Source organism: Coenobita brevimanus, chromosome 22, assembly GCF_032717465.1.
Source record: "Coenobita brevimanus isolate Jiangsu-jjx chromosome 22, ASM3271746v2, whole genome shotgun sequence".
NCBI classification, from domain to species: Eukaryota; Metazoa; Arthropoda; class Malacostraca; order Decapoda; family Coenobitidae; genus Coenobita; species Coenobita brevimanus.
The window spans coordinates 43,676,131-43,697,448 of NC_136975.1; the positions used below are offsets into that span (position 1 = coordinate 43,676,131).

Below are 21,318 nucleotides of genomic sequence, written 5' to 3' on the forward strand. Positions count from 1 at the left end.
CTTCTCAACCACATCCACATCTACCCCACAACGTTCCTTCACTTCTTCATTCGTCAGTTATTAAAAGCCAGGGAAAGACAAGGAATAAAAGAAGGAATGGTCTAGCTGCTACTGCAGGTGGGGTATCATTACTAAGAATAATTTCATTGTTGACATCTTTATTGTTGGTATATTACCATAGCATTTGAAAATCAAGTACTGTATTGCAGTCACAAGAATTTTCCTTAAATCATCTTTGAAAGTAAAGCATCAGTATATGAAACCTTGGGAAGCAACACAGGGTTAAACTGTGTGCCACGCATGGTGTAATACATTGCACATTCATTCAGATAGGGAAACATATGTAAATGTTAAATTCTGATATATCACTGCCTCCTGTTATTCATTTTACCTACTTCTTAGCATGATGAAATGTATATTTTATTTGATATGATGCAATGAAGTTACAGAATTTTTACCTTATATTCACTAAGTTCTCATTGAACGTATGGCAGTGCAGAATGACCAAAGCAATCTAAAACTCTGCCATCACTTCTTGGGGCGACTCTATGTACCAGTGAGAGTAACGGCTTTCTAAAATATTCCAAAAAAAACTTGAAAAGTAGCAAGGTGTTTGACAGTTACCATGGTAACAGGCAGGGCATTGTCATGGCCCAGAGTCAATAAAAATACTGGCATACCCTGGTTTAACAATGCAATTGGGTAGGTAAAACCTCATCGTTAGGCGGGGTATCGTATATTGGGGTACTTTTAACATGTAATGTGGAGTGTTTACCAGCCTTGGGTTTCCCTCCAAACCAAGTCCAAAACCCACTCAAATGAGCCCAAAAACAAGTTTAAAGCCAATCTAAATGGCTGTAAAAGAAGCTGACTTAAGCCTGACACTTGTAAATAACTCACTAAAACCATCAAATAAAATCTGAAAATCGTCAAAAATAAGTCTGGAAAAAATCAAGCTTAGTAAACTGTACCCCAAAATGACAATGTTCACCCCACCTATGGCTAAAACACATTAATCTATAGTAGGACAAATCTAAACTTGCGGCTAGGGTGGAGCACGAAGCTCTGTACAGTGTTACCACATTTTCCATAGCGCGATGCCACCCCCTCCTCTCTCTCTCTCTCCTGGGGGAGATGTGTGTCACCCTGGGGAATTTTGTTTCTTTTATGAGTGACTTTCATTTCTTTATTTTTTTTATTATATCTAATTATATTTTAAAATATTTATTATTGTTTTGCATATGTCGCCAGATGACCTCGCTGGTGCGGCGCCATGATTTTTCATTCAATCACTCTCCTTCCTTCCTTCCCTCCCTTCCTCCATCCCTCAACACCTCCTCTGGCCTGCCTTCTTCCCCCCCCCCTTCTCTCTCTCTTTTTCTCTCTCTCTCATCTATGGTGTTTTAGGATACATTTTGATTATTTTCTTTAACATTATAATGTTCTATTCTATCTATTCTATTGCCAGACGCCTCAATCCCGTTTGGGGTGGCCACAAACAAATCGCCTCCAAGTCGCCCTGTCCCCCGCCATTTCACTCCCCTGCTCCCAACTCACACCCCCCTCTCTCATATACCCCTCCACCCCATCTCTCCATCTCATCCTCGGCCTCCCCCTCCCTCTTTCCCCCTCCACCTCACTCACATACACTCTCTTCGTCAGTCTTTCACCCTCCATCCTCTCCACATGGCCAAACCACCTCAGTGTGTTCCTCATAATGCTTCCTATCACATCCACATCAACACCACAACGCTCCTTTATATCCTCATTCGTCAGCCTGTCTCTGCATGAGACTCCACAGGCTCCTCTTAAATAACTCATTTCCACTGCTCTCACTCTTGACTTGTGTCCTTCCAACAACGTCCAAGCTTCACTTCCGTACGTTAGAGTTGGTATCACAATACTGTCATGTAGTAACTTTTTCACTTCCATGCTCACTTCCCTGTTTCTTATCACTGCTTTCAAAGAACCAGCAACCTTTCTACCCTGCTGTACCCTTTCAAGCACTTCACCCTCCAAACCTCCATCCTTACTCATCACACTACCCAAGTACTTAAACGTACTCACATTTTCCAATTCCTCACCATCCAACCTCGCTGTACATTCACTGACTTCACCTCTCTCAAAGACCATCACTTTACTCTTCCCTACATTCACCTTTAGATTCCGTTTCTTACACAATCTCTCAAACTCATCCACCAAGCCTTGCAGCTCCCCTTCGTCTTCACTCAACAACACAGTATCATCTGCAAACAACAGTACAGGGAGTTTCCAAACACTATCCTCTCTCACCAGGACCACTCCAACATCCACTACCCTACCTTGTACCCCATCCATGTACAGATTGAACAACCATGGAGACATGACACATCCCTGTTTTAACCCAACTTTCAAAGAGAAAAATTCACTTAGTTCACCATCCACACGCACTGCAGCCTTCGCACCATCGTACATACTCTTCACAGCATTCAACAACTTCCCATCTACTCCATATATTCTTAACACTTTCCACAATCCTAGTCTATCCACCCTGTCATATGCTTTCTCCAAATCCATGAAAGCCGCATACAACTTCTTTCCCTTCTCTAGAAACTTTTCCACTAAAGATCTGAGAATGAATATCTGATCTACACAACTTCTTCCCTTCCTAAAGCCTCCCTGTTCTTCTCCAACTAATTTCTCTGTTCTTTCTCTAACTCTCTCAATAAGTATCCTACCATACACTTTTCCTATTATGCTAAGAAGACAAATGCCCCTATGATTACCACACACTTCTTTTTCCCCTTTTCCTTTGTACAAGGGAATAATTATAACTGACTTCCAATCCTCCGGGACTCTACCTTCCTCCCAGGCCAATCTGCACATCTTCCACATCCATTCTACTACTATCTCTCCCCCATGCTTCAGCATTTCACCACACACTTCATCAATTCCTGGGGCTTTCCCTGATTTAACTTTCTTCATTGCTTCCACAACTTCTATCCTACTGATTTCTTCCTGTCTTCTCACCTCCCTCCCTCTCCCAGCCATTCCCCAGCCACTTATTATACATATTGTAAATTTGACTTTATTTTCACACCTCCCAGGAGGTAAGAACACAAAGTAAAGTGACACGAGGAGGGTCTGGCCGGGTTAGTCTGGGTGTGTGTGAGTGTTGCCGCTCACGAGGGTTTAATGTATTATTTTTTCTTTTACTAAGAAATTGGCATATTTTTGCCAATATTCCTGCACATTATCTTATAATCACAATTGTGACATTATTACACACCCCAGAAATACGGTAAAAGCCAATAAAAGTGACTACTTTTTTTTTTTTAGCAACTGTAAAATATTTATGCCACATTTCTGTATTGCCGTATAAGTATTTCATGCATAATAAGTATACTGTTCTTTCATATATTATAAAACACACGTTAACATTGTATTCATATGTGTTTATCGTATTTGTCATGCCTTTTCTGTATATAACAGCCGTTTCACATCGCGGGTTTGGGAAACATAGCACCACTGTACAGAGGGTCGTGCCCCACCCTGGCCGCAAGTTTAGATTTGTCCTACCATAAGTCTAAAAACAGTTTATAAGTCAATATTAACTAACAATTTTAGTCTAAAATATCATCAAAATTGGTAAAAAAAAAAAATCCCTATCGTTAAACCGGGATTTGGCCATTGTTAGGTGGGGTATGGTGGTACAGTATTTCTACCTTCATCATTAAGCCGTGGTATCTCATATAGGGATATCGTATATCAAGGTATTATTGTACCAGATGTTGATATTAATGCATACACAAATAAATCATTCTCTGTATTTACAAAAGAAACACTACAACACTCTAGGTGCTCTCATTCATACATAATGATCAATTGACACTCCTTGTTTTTACTAGCTACCCAGGCAAGCAGTTAGTCACCATCAACCATTGTTTGGCCACTCAGCAAGCATGTCAGTGTTTCTAAGTGTATTTATATATCTTTATACTGCTGCTTCACCTGTGGTGAATATTTGCATTGAACTTGATCATGTTAATAATTTAATCGAACATCTTTCAGGCATTTATTATAAAATGGCATGAAAATTCTGATAATCCTAAGCATCATAATTCATTACACCATATCGAATCCTTATCACTGTATCTTCGTATGTGTTACCAAGTTTATATGGCAGGAAACAAAATTAAAAAAAAAATACAGTACCCTCGCGTCCAACACGCATTAGTCCAGCACGATTCACGTCCAGCACGGAGAGCAAATAATTAGTATTATTTAATACGATTTAATTACTGCAACACGAGTGTGTTAGCATAACATGCACAGAGCTCCGAGAAGTGGGTGAAATCCACAGAGTTCACCTCTAGCACGATCATCCCCGGTCCAACACAGTCATACTGGACATTCCCATGATGATGATAGCCAATGAAAACTTCTGATCAAGTAGCCTTCCCAGGCCGGTATCGTGACGTGATCGTGATGCTGCCCAATTAAAAACGCTTCTGCTGTCACGTGATGTTTTGTTTAAATTTCTCCCGCCACAGCGCCACTCAGTCGCATAATTCGCATTGGAAGATGCTTTTTTCTTGCTGCATTTTCTGCCCTTGTTACTGCATTTTACCCTGCTCGCGATGCCTAGGAAGCCTTCTGAGAACCCGAAGAAGCGTCGGCACCACCCTCAGGCCACCAAGCTAGAAAGCATCGAGAGGAAGAAGAAAGGGGAGAGGAAAGTTGACATTGCCAAGGCCTACGACATAATGAAGCCAACCTGAGGACCATAATAAAAAACCAAGACAAGATCCTGGCAGCCGAAGGCTATCACATGGCACTTCATACCAGGTTTGCCGAGGATATGATGGTAAATCGGAACAGTAACGTGGTAAAATTGCCGACGATACCACGGGCATTTGGAATTCATCTGGATCGATTCCTGCCGAGGATACGACGGGCAAAACAGTGTGACTAAAACCCAGGCGACTCGACAGAGAATGTATCGTACTACAGCATTGAACATTTAGCCTGACACTGAATACATATTAATATTTTAGAATAAATATCAATCGTTTTGAAACCCTTCTCATCGGCGTGTGTACCAGTTTATAAACAAAGTTGCTTCTCCTTATTCTCTACCGAGTCAGCGACAGCGATCACTTTCCACAGTCACGAGACAGGGCTCTGGCAACAGTGTGAGAAGCATGCCCTTTGCCGAGGATTACAGAGTGCTAGGACAGGCAGAAGCAGGACCTTCCATGGCTGTGGACGAAGATAGTGATTCTGAGTGTGATTTCAAAGGATTTATGAGGGAGGTTGAGGAGGAGCAACAGCCATTACCCGCTAGTGACGCCAGGAGCCATCCTCCGGGGACCCAGTAGGACTACCTACAGCTTTGGATACCACCTTCCATTCCCAGCAAGCCCACCAACACTATCCTAAAAGGTTAATTATCATTCATAGCACAGTACCATTTATTATAATTACAATAGTACCAATATATGTTTATGTATATGGTAGGTATTTAGGGTGACTTTTCCTAGGGTTGCTGACATAATTCATTTTTCCCCATAAGTTCTATTGTTAGTCCAACACGTTTTTGGTCCAACACGTGACCCATGCATGACAATATTACCGTGTTGGATGCGAGGGTACTGTATATATATATTCTGTGATAGTTGTTGTTGCAGTGTGTGGTGAAATGTTGAAGCATAGGGGAGAGATAGTAGTAGAATGGATATGGAAGATGTGCCGATAAGCCTGGGAGGAAGGTAGAGTCCCACAGGATTGGAAGTCAGGTATAATTATTCCCATGTACAAAGAAAAAAGGGAGAAAAGAAGTGTGTGGTAATCACAGGGGCATTTGTTCTTCTTAGTGTAATAGGAAAAGTATATGGTAGGATACTTCTTGACCAAGTTAGGGAAATAACAGGAATTAGTTGGAGAAGAACAGGGAGGTCTTAGGGAGGGAAGAAGTTGTGTAGATTAGATATTCATTCCCAGGTTTTTAGTGGAAAAGTTTCTAGAGAAGGAAAAGAAGTTGTATGCAGCCTTCATGGATTTTGAGAAAGCATGACAGGGTTGATAGACAAGGAATGTGGGAAGTATTAGGGATATGTGGAGTAAATTGGAAGTTGTTGAGTGCCATGAAGAGTATGTGTAAAGGTGCTAAGACTGCAGTGCATGTGGATAGTGAACTGAGTGAATTTTTCTCTCTGAATGTTGGATTGAAACAGGGATGTGTCATGTCCCCATGGTTGTTCAGTTTGTATATGGATGGGGTTATAAAGAAGACACAAGGTAAGGCAGTGAATGTTGGAGCAACCCTAATAAGAGAGGGCAGTGTTTGAAAACACCCTGTACTGTTGTTTGCGGATGATACTGTAGTGTTAAGTGAGGATGAAGTGGAACTGCAAGGCTTAGTAAATGAGTTTGGGAATGAGTGTAAGAAACCTAATCTAAAGGGGAATATAGGGAAGAGTAAAGTTATGGTCTTTGAGAGAAATGAAGTCACTGGATGTACAGTGAGGCCGGATGAGGAGGAAATGGAAATTGGTAGTGCTTTTAAGTACTTAAGTAGTGTGATGAGTAAGGTAGGAAGTGTAGAGGGTGAAGTGCTTGAAAGGGTACAACAGGGAAGAAAGATTGTTGTTTTTTTTAAAGCAGTGATAAGGAACAGAGAAGTGAGCATGGAAGTAAAAACGTTACTGCATGACAGTATTGTGATACCAACTCTAATGTTTGGATGTGAAGCTTGGATGTTGTTGGAGGGACACAAGTCAAGAGTGAAAACAGTGGAAATTAGTTACGTGAGAGGAGCATGTGGAGCTACATGGAGAGACAGACTGAGAAATGAGGAAGGAAAGGAGTGCTGTGATGTGGATGTGGATGTGATAGAAAGCATTAGGAGAAACACATTGAGGTGGTTTGGCCATGTGGAGAGGGTGGAGAGTGAGAGACTAATGAGGAGAGTGTATGCGAGTGAGGTGGAGAGAGGCAGAGGGAGGGGGAGGCCGAGGATGAGATGGAGGGATGGAGTGAAGAGGTATATGAGAGAGGGGGGTGTGAACTGGGAGCAAGGCAGTGAAGTGGCATTGGATAGGGCAACATGGAGGCGATTTGTTTGTGGCCATCCCGTACTTGATTGAAGCATCTGGCAATAGATAGACAGATGTGGTGAGGTGTGGGGCAGTTGCAGTGGAAACAAATAGATGCCTCAAACTATCCAGGCCAAGTGATGTACTGTAATAAATAAATAAAAAGCAAGGTATTACCGTACTGTACTATACAGTTGTTGAGTAACCACTGTGTGTCTGGCTGAGCAGATCCTTCAACAGCAGGCAAGCAGTCACTCCTGCAGGGCCGTCCTGTGCAATGAACTTACGTTCCCATGCAGTAGACAGTGCCTCGTCACAGCCAGTTGTGGAGAAGAGTGTGGAGGTTTGGTTCCTGGATGGATGCCACACTTGAGTCTCCCTCCAGAACCCCACAGTAGTTCCCAGCGTTGAATGACATTTTACCATACTGGTGCCAGCGATGTCGAATTAGTGCAAGCTATAAAAAATTGCAAACAATTATGGGAAGGGAACAAAGGTCACTGGTATGATTACACAACCCCACTCTACCATCCCAAGCATTCAGGTGGTCACATTATCTCGGATGTTTTCACCCAAATGTTTATGTGTGTTAATGACACATCCACCGAAATTTTATGAACTCTTCCACAAATCATAGTGAATCACAGGACGGGTTTAGGAAGCTAAAAACACATTGCCAGGTGCGGCAGACAATTCTCTTCACATCTGTAAGAAAAAGAAATTAATTTTAGAACTCTGAAAAAATGGTCCCAGGGCCAGCCTGGGATGCTCGCAAATTCCTGAAATCATGGCCACTGGGGGGTTAATAGAGACACCATAATAGGCTCCATATCACCCAGTTGTTAGGTTACCTGGTTACCACCCAGCATTGTACAGTAAGTTGTCCAGTCGGACCACCAGTAATCCGAATATCCTTTTTTTTTTTTTTCCCTTCATCGTCCAATCCGGCTTTCATGGATTTGGAGAAAGCATATGACAGGGTGGATAGACAAGGATTGTGGAAAGTGTTAAGAATATATGGAGTAGATGGGAAGCTGTTGAATGCTGTGAAGAGTATGTACGATGGTGCGAAGGCTGCAGTGCGTGTGGATGGTGAACTAAGTGAATTTTTCTCTTTGAAAGTTGGGTTGAAACAGGGATGTGTCATGTCTCCATGGTTGTTCAGTCTGTACATGGATGGGGTAATAAAAGAGGTACAAGGTAGGGTAGTGGATGTTGGAGTGGCCCTGATGAGAGAGGATAGTGTTTGGAAACTCCCTGTACTGTTGTTTGCAGATGATACTGTGTTGTTGAGTGAAGACGAAGGGGAGCTGCAAGGCTTGGTGGATGAGTTTGGGAGAGTCTGTAAGAAACGGAATCTAAAGGTGAATGTAGGGAAGAGTAAAGTGTTGGTCTTTGAGAGAGGTGAAGTCAGTGAATGTACAGCGAGGTTGGATGGTGAGGAATTGGAAAATGTGAGTACGTTTAAGTACTTGGGTAGTGTGATGAGTAAGGATGAAGGTTTGGAGGGTGAAGTGCTTGAAAGGGTACAGCAGGGAAAAAAGGTTGCTGGTTCTTTGAAAGCAGTGATAAGAAACAGGGAAGTGAGCATGGAAGTGAAAAAGTTACTACATGACAGTATTGTGATACCAACTCTAAAGTATGGAAGTGAAGCTTGGACGTTGTTGGAAGGACACAAGTCAAGAGTGAGAGCAGTGGAAATGAATCATTTAAGAGGAGCCTGTGGAGTCACATGGAGAGACAGGCTGACGAATAAGGATATAAAGGAGTGTTGTGGTGTGGATGTGGATGTGATAGGAAGCGTTATGAGGAACACACTGAGATGGTTTGGCCATGTGGAGAGGATGGAGGGTGAAAGACTGACGAAGAGAGTGTATGTGAGTGAGGTGGTGGGGGGAAGAGGGAGGGGGAGGCTGAGGATGAGATGGAGGGATGGGGTGGAGAGGTATATGAGAGAGGGGAGTGTGAGTTTGGAGCAGGGCAGTGAAATGGCGGGGGACAGGGCGACTTGGAGGCGATTTGTTTGTGGCCACCCCAAACGGGATTGAGGCGTCTGGCAATAGATAGATAGATAGATAGATAGATCCAATCCTGTGTTGTCTCCTAGAGGAGCGTAGGAGCCTGGTGCTAGGCAAGTTGGTCATGACATTTAAGATGAGAGTGACCAGCCTCACTCATCCCTGAGTGGCATTACATGAGCAATAAACCCCAACCACTCCTTGGATATAAACCTGCACCAGCTCAATCCGATTGGAGCACCTTAATTACCCACTTAACCACCAGGCACCATAATTTGGTTATATGGTTATCATCCAGCATAGTAATTGGTTTTCTAGCGTACAGGAAACCATTTGCGTCATCACTCAATGTAGAGTCATCCATAGGCTGAAGGAAGTGGGCAATACTCCAAAATTTTCAAGACAAAATTTTTCACATTTTTTTTTTTTTTTTTTTCCGAAATTTCCTGGGCTTTATCTAAGGATTTACCTGGCTTGGACTTGCTCTTGGACTTGGATGTACCTGCCTGCAACTATTCAGCTATGCTTCTATGCATTTTTGGTGTCTAAAACAATAACTCATATCATATTAAGTGTTTATTTAATGATCATCTACATATTTCTGATGTTTTCAAAGGTCCCTCCCACTAGCCTGAAAGACCTTCAGTCGCCTGCCACTTGGATTACAGGACTTTTATTGTAATTGGTTTCTTGGGTTACGGGAAACCATTAGGCTTGTTACTCAACGTAGAGCCATCTGAAGTTAAAGAAGAACAATAAAAAGTGACGGGAAGGCTGAGAGAAACAGGAAGAGAGGATAGCAGACACAGAAAAATAATGATCAAGATGAAGGAAGAAGTAAGCACTACATCAAGTGAGTGGATGAGGCTGTAATCACCTACCATCTGAACAGTACAGTATACAGTAATGTGCTGGGTTTGTGAGTGTGTTTATACAATATGCAGTATGAACAGATATTTGCAAATATCATGTTTATTTTTAAGGTGTGAAGGATTATGTCAACCATGCAGAAGATGATGGATCAGCAGATTCCAGGACAAAATGCAAGAAGGCCAAAGTCAAGAGACGTAAACCTGAAAGACGGTATGTTATTTTTGATGAGTATAAAACATCTCTGGATCAGTTTAACAGATTTTATGTGAAATCAAGTGTAGATGCATTGTGTTAAATATTTCCTGTTGATATATCAGGATGATACTACACACAGAATAAAACTTACATCAGTAGGTACACAAATATCAGTACAGTACAATATCATCTCTAGAATGGCACTCAGTAGAGCGCACACCTCTGCCAAGACCCAGCATGCAGTTACTTTTAATTCAGTCAAGTCTAACCCAGTATCAGACTTATAACCCTGTAAGTTGTAACACCATAATTTTAAAATACCCATAAATAAGCCTGATTTTTTTCATCGAGATCCATGCAACGTTCATTGAAAAATTTACGAAAATGTCAAAAAACACCCTATCTCGCAGTGTTAAAGAAAATGAAAAAAATTCCTGGATCCGCACCTTTATCCGGATCTGCACCAAAATTTAATGGAGTCTGTTCTGGGCCAAGCCCATTCTCCTATCAAGTTTTGTGGAAATCTGTCCAGTAGTTTATGTGTAATCTTGCTCACAAACCAACCAACCAAGAAACAAACAAACGGACAGGGGTGAAAACATAACCTCCTTGGCAGAGGTCAATATTCTTAATAGATATGTATTTTCTGTATGTGTTGTAGAATATTATATTTGTGATGAAGGAAGTTACTGTGTAAATGTTCCTCCTGTGATACAGTATGTATCTGTGAAGAGGTATATTCATGTTGAATAGAAATTGCTGGTATTCACCAAATCTACAGTGATCCCATGGTTATAGTGGTTTTCATTATCACTGCAAGATGGAAATTCACGTTCCTGCTGTTATAGTGGATTTTTTTTTGGGGGTGGGTGGAAATCGTTTTCATATGCCTTTGTTGGGTCGAGTCCAAGACTCACAACATTGAATTGGTGCAATAGCCCATGACATCATCACACGAGTGAGCTGTTTTCATTGTCCAAGACCTATTAGTCGTGAATACTGTACTTACATTTCATTGGCCCACGCCATCATAGCTGGGGTAGCAGGTGAAATCGTGAACAGCAACAGTTGGGGTCAGATGCATGCCAGTACAGTATTTTCAATTACAGTAAACTCTCGATATAATGAACTAATTGGGGGGAGGGGTGGGTCGCTATATCCGAAAGTTTGCTATATACGAGGGGTTTTGGTATTTCCAAGGTATTACCAAACTTAGTTTGCTATATAAGGGGAGTCATTCAGTCAAACATAACCTAAACTAACTCTATGAAGTTTTACATGGAGAATGCAATGGTTTATGAAGTTGTATGTGTAAATACAATACTGTATGAAGTTGTACATATAAATACAATACCTATAATAAGAATTCAGTATAATGTAATACTGTTACAGTACACTTACCGTGGGCTGATGCGTGAACTTCCCCTGCATTTAGCGACCTTTGTTCGCAAAATCCGGGGGAAGTTTGGTCACGATTTGGCCATTCGTTATATCCAAAATTTGCAATACCGGGGTTTGGTATATCGAGGGTTTATTTTATGCAAATTGTAATCCTTATTTTGTGCTTCATGAACTCAAAACATATTAACCCTCTCAGTGTCAGTCACGCGATTCGCGTTTCATGTGGATTGTTCTAAAGATGTTCAGTCTCTTGAATTGCGTTCCTAAGCACAAAAAAATTCGCCAAAAATGAAGTTTCTGGTGGATTTGCGTCAAATTTTGACGCATCGTAGCGAATGCAGCGCTTTCCAATGCTAAGGTATTGGCAACACTGAGCTGCCTAATGGGGCCCAGCACGTACTGATAAGCCTCAGTCTCTTCCAAACAACCAGGCGGTGAGGTGCACTGTCCCTTTAAACTCCTACTAATTCTCCCCCTCCTGCCCGAGCCGAAGCCCCCTATGGACTCAGTGTGATAATGCAATATTTGTGAGCATATTTGTATGTGATATTGTTGATGGAACATAGATATATGTCACGAAAAGGAATTTTGTCCTTTATCAATCATTAGGCTCAGAGGCGATATGCATGTTCACTGTTGCGGGGTTTCGCCTCTCGCCCTCCCCAAGGCCCTATTTTATGATTATAAATACGTTTATAATGAAGCCAATGCCTAAACTGTATTTTGTGTGAAAGATATTGTGGCTGGCTTGGTGAAATTATGGAACCATAGTGTGGAATGGGGCAGGCATCACGTACAGTTTTTATAGTCGGGAAGGAAGAATTTGAGGTGTTTAGGGATGGAATTATTGTGATTCTGATAGTGAAAATGCATATGGAATTGTGTGAAATATACGTCAAACATGTTGCGGGTGTTGGTGAAGGAGTGTGGTGTGTGCCAATGCAATAGAGTCGCAGCGAGTGTTCGCAGAGAAATATTTCATGCATTGACTGACTTAGCTAAAACAAAGCGCAAGTGTCAGTGACAAGAAATGTGCCACAGCTGCATATACATACATATGTCATGCAGCAAATATTCGTGGAGAAATCTATTGTGTGCATCGCATGTGTTTTAGGCAAATGTATCGCAAGGAGAGAAGAAAATACGCCACAGCCACACACACACATGCACACACACTCACCCACACCCACCCACCCACACCCACACACACACACGCTCACCCACACACGCACACGCTCACACACTACATAACTCCTCATCTTCAAGTTACTGCCAGCATCTCAACACCTCTGGAGGAAGTGAGTTATCCGTATTTTGTTGATCTGTATATTAACCTGTATTTCTATATTTCAATATTTTTTACACAAATAAGTAATGTTTTTTACATACACACATATGAGATGGAAGAAAGTTCAGCTTCAGTATCAGAACCTAGCAAAAAAACTAGTGGTCATGTCGAGTTTCTGACAGCACTATCAAAAACCTTATGATATTTTACGTGTATACTGTACTTTGAGTTAAAAAAGAAAATAATGAAACGTAACGAGCGAAAATATGTAGCCGTGGGTGAGGCGGGGAAAGAATGTTTTTCTCTCTCATGCGGGTGAGGAAGAGTATTCAACGTTTGTTGTCCAATTACTCCAAAACTATTGGACATATCGATTTCCCGTAAGAACCATGATAAAGAGCAGTAAATTCTACGTATGTTCATTTGCAGAATATAAGCCTCTGGGAGCATTTTCTGTTGTAAAAGTTGCGGGAACAGACTGTCCGAAAGCGCTCAGAGGAGTAATCTCAGTTTGTCAGCCAATTGCTTGAAAATTATTGGACGTATCGATTTCCTATAAGAACCATGATAAAGAGCAGTAAATTCTACATATGTACAGTACAAGACATAACAATGTAATATCTATGATAAGAATTCGTTGTTACGTATGCTGTGCGCACATCACGAAAGTGACGTACGGACGTGAGTTCCCAGTCGTTTTTGGCGATTTACTCGAGAACTATGAGGCGTATCGAAACCAGTATTAGGTCATTAGAAAGCTGGTGAAATTCTGCATAATATTATGCAATAAAAACATAACATGTGCAAGAAAAAATCAGTTTTAGAGCTCCTTGATTTTTTTTCAAAAATGACCTTCAGTTTTTGGCTTTTTTCTCGAAAACTACAAATCGTATCAACACCGGATTTGTCTCTTTAGAAAGCTGATGAAATTCTCTATCAAAACTTCTAATAACATTTTCCTGTATGATGGAAAACATTCGAATGGTGTTGTTCGGAAGTGAACATGACATAGCGAAATGTTTATTCACAGCCACCTAATGTTGTTTTATTCATGTTTTCCTGTTTTTTTGTGGTGCTTATCAGCTAGAACAAACATCAACGAATAAGATGACATAGGTTTCATGGCAGTATATTGATGTTTGGGTGGTGAAAATAAGGAGAGAATACGTGTTATTTGCCGCGCGCGGGCAGCTGGGCCAGGCAGCCTCGCAGAAAAAATCGTGCGCCGGAAAACTTACTGAAACTTTCCGTGTGCGAGAGGGTTAATATAATTATGGATAAAATATTCAGTTAATTTCAAAAGCCCAAGAGTACTGTATAACTGATGTTGGTTTGACCAGCTTCTGTTTACAACCAAGCTAGCCACTCAAGGTCACAGACCCTCATAATAGTTTGACCAGCAGAAACATTTTACTGAATTACTTCCCCTTCTTTCTGGTTGTTTTCTCTATTATTCTGATAATTTTTTTGGTGGTAAATGATTGTTTATTGATGATTTTCTTTTCCATGTTTTTTAAGTCAGTGCTCATTCATATTCACCCGTGTTCATATATCAGGTGTAGTGGTAGACTCTTTACAACCTACTTAAATCCACTGGAATTTATTATTACAAGCCTAACCTTACCCATTCATATGCTAGCCTTATCTAATCTAAATTGTCTGACCAATCAAAACAGTACAATATAACCTAAAACAACCTAACCTAACCACACCCAACCAAACCAAATCTAACCACACCCAACCTCACCCAACAACCAAGCCAAACCTAACTTAACCTAACCCAGTCTAAACTCACTTAACTGTACTTAATCATAGCTCAGCCCAGTCTAACCTACCCTAACCAATGGTAACTTGACCAGACACCAGAATAGCATAAAATAGGTTAGGTTAGGTTAGGATAACAATTTCACATTAAATTATTTATTTAAAGTGGAAATACATGATTGTACAAATCTTTCATCACAGCCTTGTGTTTGCTAGCAGGTCATCAGCTTACTGTACTTTGTTTACAGTTTACTGTTGCACTTTCTGTGGTGCAGTCACTCATTGCTCGAATTGTGTGCATATCTAACTCACAGAATGTTCAGTTTACTGATTCATCATGGTGTCTTTATGATAGTAGTAATTAGTAAGGTCATCAAGTGATTTGCCTTTGACAGTTTGTGGCCTTCGTACCGGTCACCTTAACTCATAGGCCGTTCCTAAGCCATGACTTTCATATATATATATATATATATATATATATATATATACATACATGCACAGTGGAATTTCAAATTTCGACGGGTATGAGTGCCTAAAAATCACCGCAAAATTCAAATCGTCAGAATTTAAACTGAACCACTTATGGGAAAAATTAGTTTGGGTCCAGGGCCTCCAAACCTAACTACGTAAAATCATGAGTTTTTGCCCATACCCCCTGTAAACTTTATGAACTATATTCGTGGTTAAGTGACTGTAGTTCTGCATTGTAATGTCATACTGTCAGCAAGTATATATCGCCTTGTCAGCAGGTGTACTTGGTGTATTTCTGCCCTTTCCTGTATTGCCATTTCTCCTTTGGCTGCTTCCATGTTTTGACGGGGAATTATCTGACGGTGAATTGACTTGATGATGAATTGTCTCTGAACCATATCTTCGTATGCATCACATATGAATAAATGATGTTGATTTTCATTCTATTCTTGACCTATGTCACATATTAGGTTAGGCTCATACTTTTTCTTATAATTTTCCTTCACTTTTAGCATTTTGGTTTGCATCAAAAATATTATCTTTGCTTGTTTTATTTGGAGTCTGGACCTGAGAGCATCGAAAAACGCGGTTTTGCATAGAAAAGTGAGGTAGGTGGACCACTCCAAAACGTATCGTCGAATTCTAAACTGTTGAAATTTGAAATTCCACTGTATATATATATGTACTGTTGATATATAAACAGTATATGTATATACACTATATACTGTATATATAAATGTATCCAATTGAGTCAATCTAGACGCTGCCACGTTAAAAAGGGGTGCCAGATCCCTGCTCATGCACTTCTCCACACAACAGTCATCTAGCCAGCTCAGTCTCACGTCAGTTCCCTAGCCTCACTGACTTCCAAACCTCTCTTCCTCACATACTGATCCACCATATCTCTCCACCTTCTCCTTGGCCTACCTCGCCTCCTCCCTCCTTCAAATTCTCTCAGATGTACCTTTTTCACCACTCTGTTGTTATCCATTTGTTCCACATGACCATACCATCTCAGTACACTCTCTTCAATTCTGGTGTCCACAGACTTCCTCACTCCACATCTTTCATGAATCACATTACTGTATTTCATATCCAATCCACCCTCTGTACTCCACATACATTCCACAGCAGTCCCATCTCCACTGCTCTTACTCTTGACTTTTCATTTTCATGCCACACCATAGTCTCACATCCATATGTTAATGTTGGCACTAACACTTCTTCATGTAAACCTCGTGCAGAGGCTTGAGTGTTGCAGCTGCTTGAGGTTTTCACGAAGGAGTGTTAGTGCCAGCTTTTAACCCCTAACCGCAAGCTGATGTGTATAGCAGTCACGATTTTGGGTGCGGAGCAACATAGGTTGACGTGTATAGCCGCAGGCATCTTCCCACTACCCTTTGTAATTTACCTTATCCTTACTCATTGATGGGACCACCTGGAGTCTTGGGGATAGTTTCATTTGAAGGAGGAAGAGTTGTTGATTCTTATGTATCTTTAATTTTTTCTCTAGCTGTTATAGTTTGGCAGATATTAGGGTTTAAATTAAGGGTATTTTTTTCCGTCATGGATATCCCCTGTAGGGAGGAGCGTGCAACATTGGAAAACCCCTGGCGTGTAGGGGTTAACATATGGATGTAAGACTATGGTGTGGCATGAAAATGAAAAGTCAAGAGTAAGAGTAGTGGAGATGGGACTGCTGAGGAATGTATGTGGAATACAGAGGGTGGATAGGATACGAAATAATGTAAGTTGTGAAAGATGCTGAGTGAGAAAGTCTGTGGACACCAGAATCGAAGAGAGTGTACTGAGGTGGTATAGTCATGTGGAGAGAATGGATGACAATAGTTGGTCCCATCACGATTGAAAAACTTTTACTATATTTAATGAGTGATTACATTTTGACCAAAAAACACCGCTCTCAGCGCCTGGCATAGGATCTCCATCGAATTTTTTGTCCATAGCTACAACTAAAATATACTATAGCAGTAGCTGTGTGTCTGTGTGTGTATTTTGGACTTGCATTCGGACAACTCGGGTTCCATTCCCGAAGCTGCAAATAGCACGATCACTTGGTTAGCTGCAAAAAATCCAAGTGACAACATTAGACTAGAACAGCACATAAACGGACCATCATGGGCCATTCAGTGTCGCCTTTATGGTTGATAGTGACAGCGTTAGACTAGAGCAACACATAAACGTGACTCGGATAACCTGAAATGATTGCAACGCGTGCGCGAAGCGCGAGGAAGTGAGTGAGAAGCACGAGGAAGCAAGTGGGAAACATGAGAAATCGAGTGCGCAGCGCAAGAGCTCTCCGCAGGAGCAAGTGCGAGGGGCCCAAAGGACCCATGAGCACTTGTAATATGCTATATCAGTAGCCATGTGTCTGTGTGTGTGTGTGTATTTTGGGCAGCTGAACCTACACATTCAAATCACACCAAAATTGGCACAAATATAAAAAAAAATTGGCTGATGTGGTAAAACTTGGTCCCATCATGATTGAAAAACTTTTACTATATATAATGAGCAATCAAATTTTGACCAAAAAATGCCGCTCCCGGCGCCCAGTCAGTTGCCATGGCTGAGTGGTTAATATCTCAGACTTGCGTGCAGACAACTGGAGTTCCATTCCTGAAGCTGCAAATATCACGATAAATTGGTTAGCTGAAAAAATCAAAGTAACAGCGTTAGACTAGAACAGCACATAAACGGATCATCATGGGCTCTTCGATGTCGCCTTGACGGCCGATAGTGACAATGTGAGACAAGAACAGCACATAAATGTGACTCAGATTACCTGAAATGATTGCAGTGCTCACACGAAGGGCGAGAAGACGAGTGCGAAGCATGAGAAAGTGAGCACGCAGCGCGAGAGCCTTCCGCAGGAGCAAGTGTGAGAGGGCCCGAAGGGCCCACGAGCACATGTGTATATATATATATACAGTATATATATATATATATATATATATATATATATATATATATATATATATACTGTATATAAGCAAAATTTGGTTGCTGGTTCTTTGAAAGCAGTGATAAGGAACAGGGAAATGAGCATGGAATTAAAAAGTCACTGCATGACAGTATTGGGATACCATCTCTAACATATGGAGGAGAAACTTGAACCTTGCTGGAAGGACAGAAGTCAAGAGTGAGAGCAGTGGAAATGAGTTATTTGAGTAGCATGTGGAGTTAATGGAGAGACAAACTGACAAATGTGGAAGTGAAGGAGCTTTGTGATGTGGATGTGGATGTGATAGAAAGCATGAGGAGAAATACATTGAGATGGTTTGACTATGTGGAGGGGATGGAGAGCAAGAGACTAGCGAGGAAAGGGTATGTGAGTGAGGTGGAGGGGAGGAGAGAGAGGAGCAGGCCAAGGATGAGATGGAGGGATGGAGTGGAGAGGTATATGAGAAAGAGAGGGGTGTGAGCTGGGAGCAGGGCAGTGAAATGGCGGGGGACTGGGCGACATAGAGGCAATTAGTTTGTGGCCACCACTTATGGGATTTAGGCATGTGGCAGTAGATAGATGGATAGAAAATATGGAGGGATAAAAGTGGGTATTATATGGCAGGAAATATGGTAGGTTGGGTTAAGTTACAAAAATAAAGGTTTAGTTTCGATAAATTGACATTGTAAGGGTAATTTTATGTCGAAAATGGAGTTCTAAGATGGCGTCTGTCTGTCTTCAGTGCACCACAAGATGGCATCTGTCTCTTAGGCACCACTGGGGACTTGTTAGGCTTGTTACTCAGTGTAAAGCCAGCTGAAAAGGAAGAAAGAGTTTTAAAAAGCAACAGGAAATGTGAGAGAAATAGAAAGAGTGGAGGGTAGACATTCTTTCGTATGTCTGTCCTCGTCTCTTCCAGTTTCTCTTATCTTCGCAGTCACATTTTATTAATTTTCTTTTCTTCTCAGTTGGCTTTACTTTTAGTGACAAGCCTAATGGTTTTGTGTAAGCTAGGAAACCATTTACAATGCCAGGTGGGAACCATATAACCAACCCGACTCATGGTCTCTACATGTCAGCAAGCGGGTTGGCAGAGAGTTAGCATACCACTCCATAAAACCATTAGTTGAGAGACAAACAGCCATCCCTTACGGGGTTATGGCGTTTGGCTATAGATAAATTGAGAGAAGAGTAAGTAGTGAACTGGTAAGGTCATTCTGCTGCTTAAACTCAGCCGTACATTTGCCTCAATAAGTCTACATTAGGAACAAGATGAATGGCTGGTTGAGGTTTCATTGAGGTACGTGGACTCAGTAACAGATTAAATATTTCCCCCTATTGTGCATTTGTCATCACTTTCTGTTAACCCAACCATGCCTTTGTGTGTTTCTGGTTCTTACCATAATATTATCTATTTTATTTAATCGATTTAAATTGTCATGAAAGGGAAAAATGGTGTTTGAAATTGAGGTGCCTGGGATCAGTTAGGATAAATCTCTTAGGTTCTGTGTATTTGTTACTGTGCAGTTCTGTTATCATGTGCCATGTTCAGTACCAGCTGTGCATGATAACCAAGGGATCACTGTAGTTCATACTGGTAACCCACTTGTTATGGGTGCCACAGATGTACTAAAACAGAAATAAATATTGATGCCTCAGGTGCTGTAAATGCTCTGCCAGGTTTGGTTCCACACATTAAAACCAATGTGATGGGTTTGGTTCTTAAAGCATGCTGGAGGCTCTTGATAAATTTTCACTTGTTCCTCGTCATCACTTAGTTATCCACAGACATTTGAGGCCAACATAAGTGTTTCTGCTAAAAGTGTGACAATGCTACCAAGCATATTTTCTATAGCAGAGGCAGTTGAAATGTGAAATGTGCAAATGAGTAAATGTAAAATTATTTATAGAGGTTTGTGATAGTTTTATACTAAATATATTTTTCAAGGTAGTTTATTAATACAGTATTTAAAAAAGCTGTAGTACTGTAGCACAGTAGTAGTAGTAGTAATATAATCCACTTCACCGAGTCTGGCACCATCAGTGATGTCCTTAACACCTGTAGCATTGATAGAGGTCCCCAGAACTGGATATACCTTTTTGTCTATCTATCTATCTATTGCCAGACGCCTCAATCCCGTTTGGGGTGGCCACAAACAAATCGCCTCCAAGTCGCCCTGTCCCCCGCCATTTCACTCCCCTGCTCCCAACTCACACCCCCCTCTCTCATATACCTCTCCACCCCATCTCTCCATCTCATCCTCGGCCTCCCCCTCCCTCTTTCCCCCTCCACCTCACTCACATACACTCTCTTCGTCAGTCTTTGGCCCTCCATCCTCTCCACATGGCCAAACCACCTCAGTGTGTTCCTCATAACGCTTCCTATCACATCCACATCAACACCACAACGCTCCTTTATATCCTCATTCGTCAGCCTGTCTCTCCATGTGACTCCACAGGCTCCTCTTAAATAACTCATTTCCACGGCTCTCACTCTTGACTTGTGTCCTTCCAACAACGTCCAAGCTTCACTTCCGTACGTTAGAGTTGGTATCACAATACTGTCATGTAGTAACTTTTTCACTTCCATGCTCACTTCCCTGTTTCTTATCACTGCTTTCAAAGAACCAGCAACCTTTCTTCCCTGCAGTACCCTTTCAAGCACTTCACCCTCCAAACCTCCATCCTTACTCATCACACTACCCAAGTACTTAAACGTACTCACATTTTCCAATTCCTCACCATCCAACCTCGCTGTACATTCACTGACTTCACCTCTCTCAAAGACCATCACTTTACTCTTCCCTACATTCACCTTTAGATTCCGTTTCTTACACACTCTCTCAAACTCATCCACCAAGCCTTGCAGCTCCCCTTCGTCTTCACTCAACAACACGGTATCATCTGCAAACAACAGTACAGGGAGTTTCCAAACACTATCCTCTCTCACCAGGGCCACTCCAACATCCACTACCCTACCTTGTACCTCTTTTATTACCCCATCCATGTACAGATTGAACAACCATGGAGACATGACACATCCCTGTTTCAAACCAACTTTCAAAGAGAAAAATTCACTTAGTTCACCATCCACACGCACTGCAGCCTTCGCACCATCGTACATACTCTTCACAGCATTCAACAACTTCCCATCTATTCCATATATTCTTAACACTTTCCACAATCCTTGTCTATCCACCCTGTCATATGCTTTCTCCAAATCCATGAAAGCCGCATACAACTTCTTTCCCTTCTCTAGAAACTTTTCCACTA

General features: G+C 41.4%; 1 protein-coding gene across 1 annotated transcript in view; it reads left to right on the forward strand.

Annotated features, from left to right (window-relative positions):
- LOC145392398 (uncharacterized) overlaps nt 1-21,318 on the forward strand; it is a 73,122-nt gene that overhangs the window by 38,239 nt on the left and 13,565 nt on the right. The window contains exon 5 of the mRNA XM_080266804.1: nt 10,078-10,177. Within this exon, the coding sequence (XP_080122930.1) occupies nt 10,078-10,177 (100 nt within the window). The remainder of the gene's footprint in view (nt 1-10,077; nt 10,178-21,318) is intronic.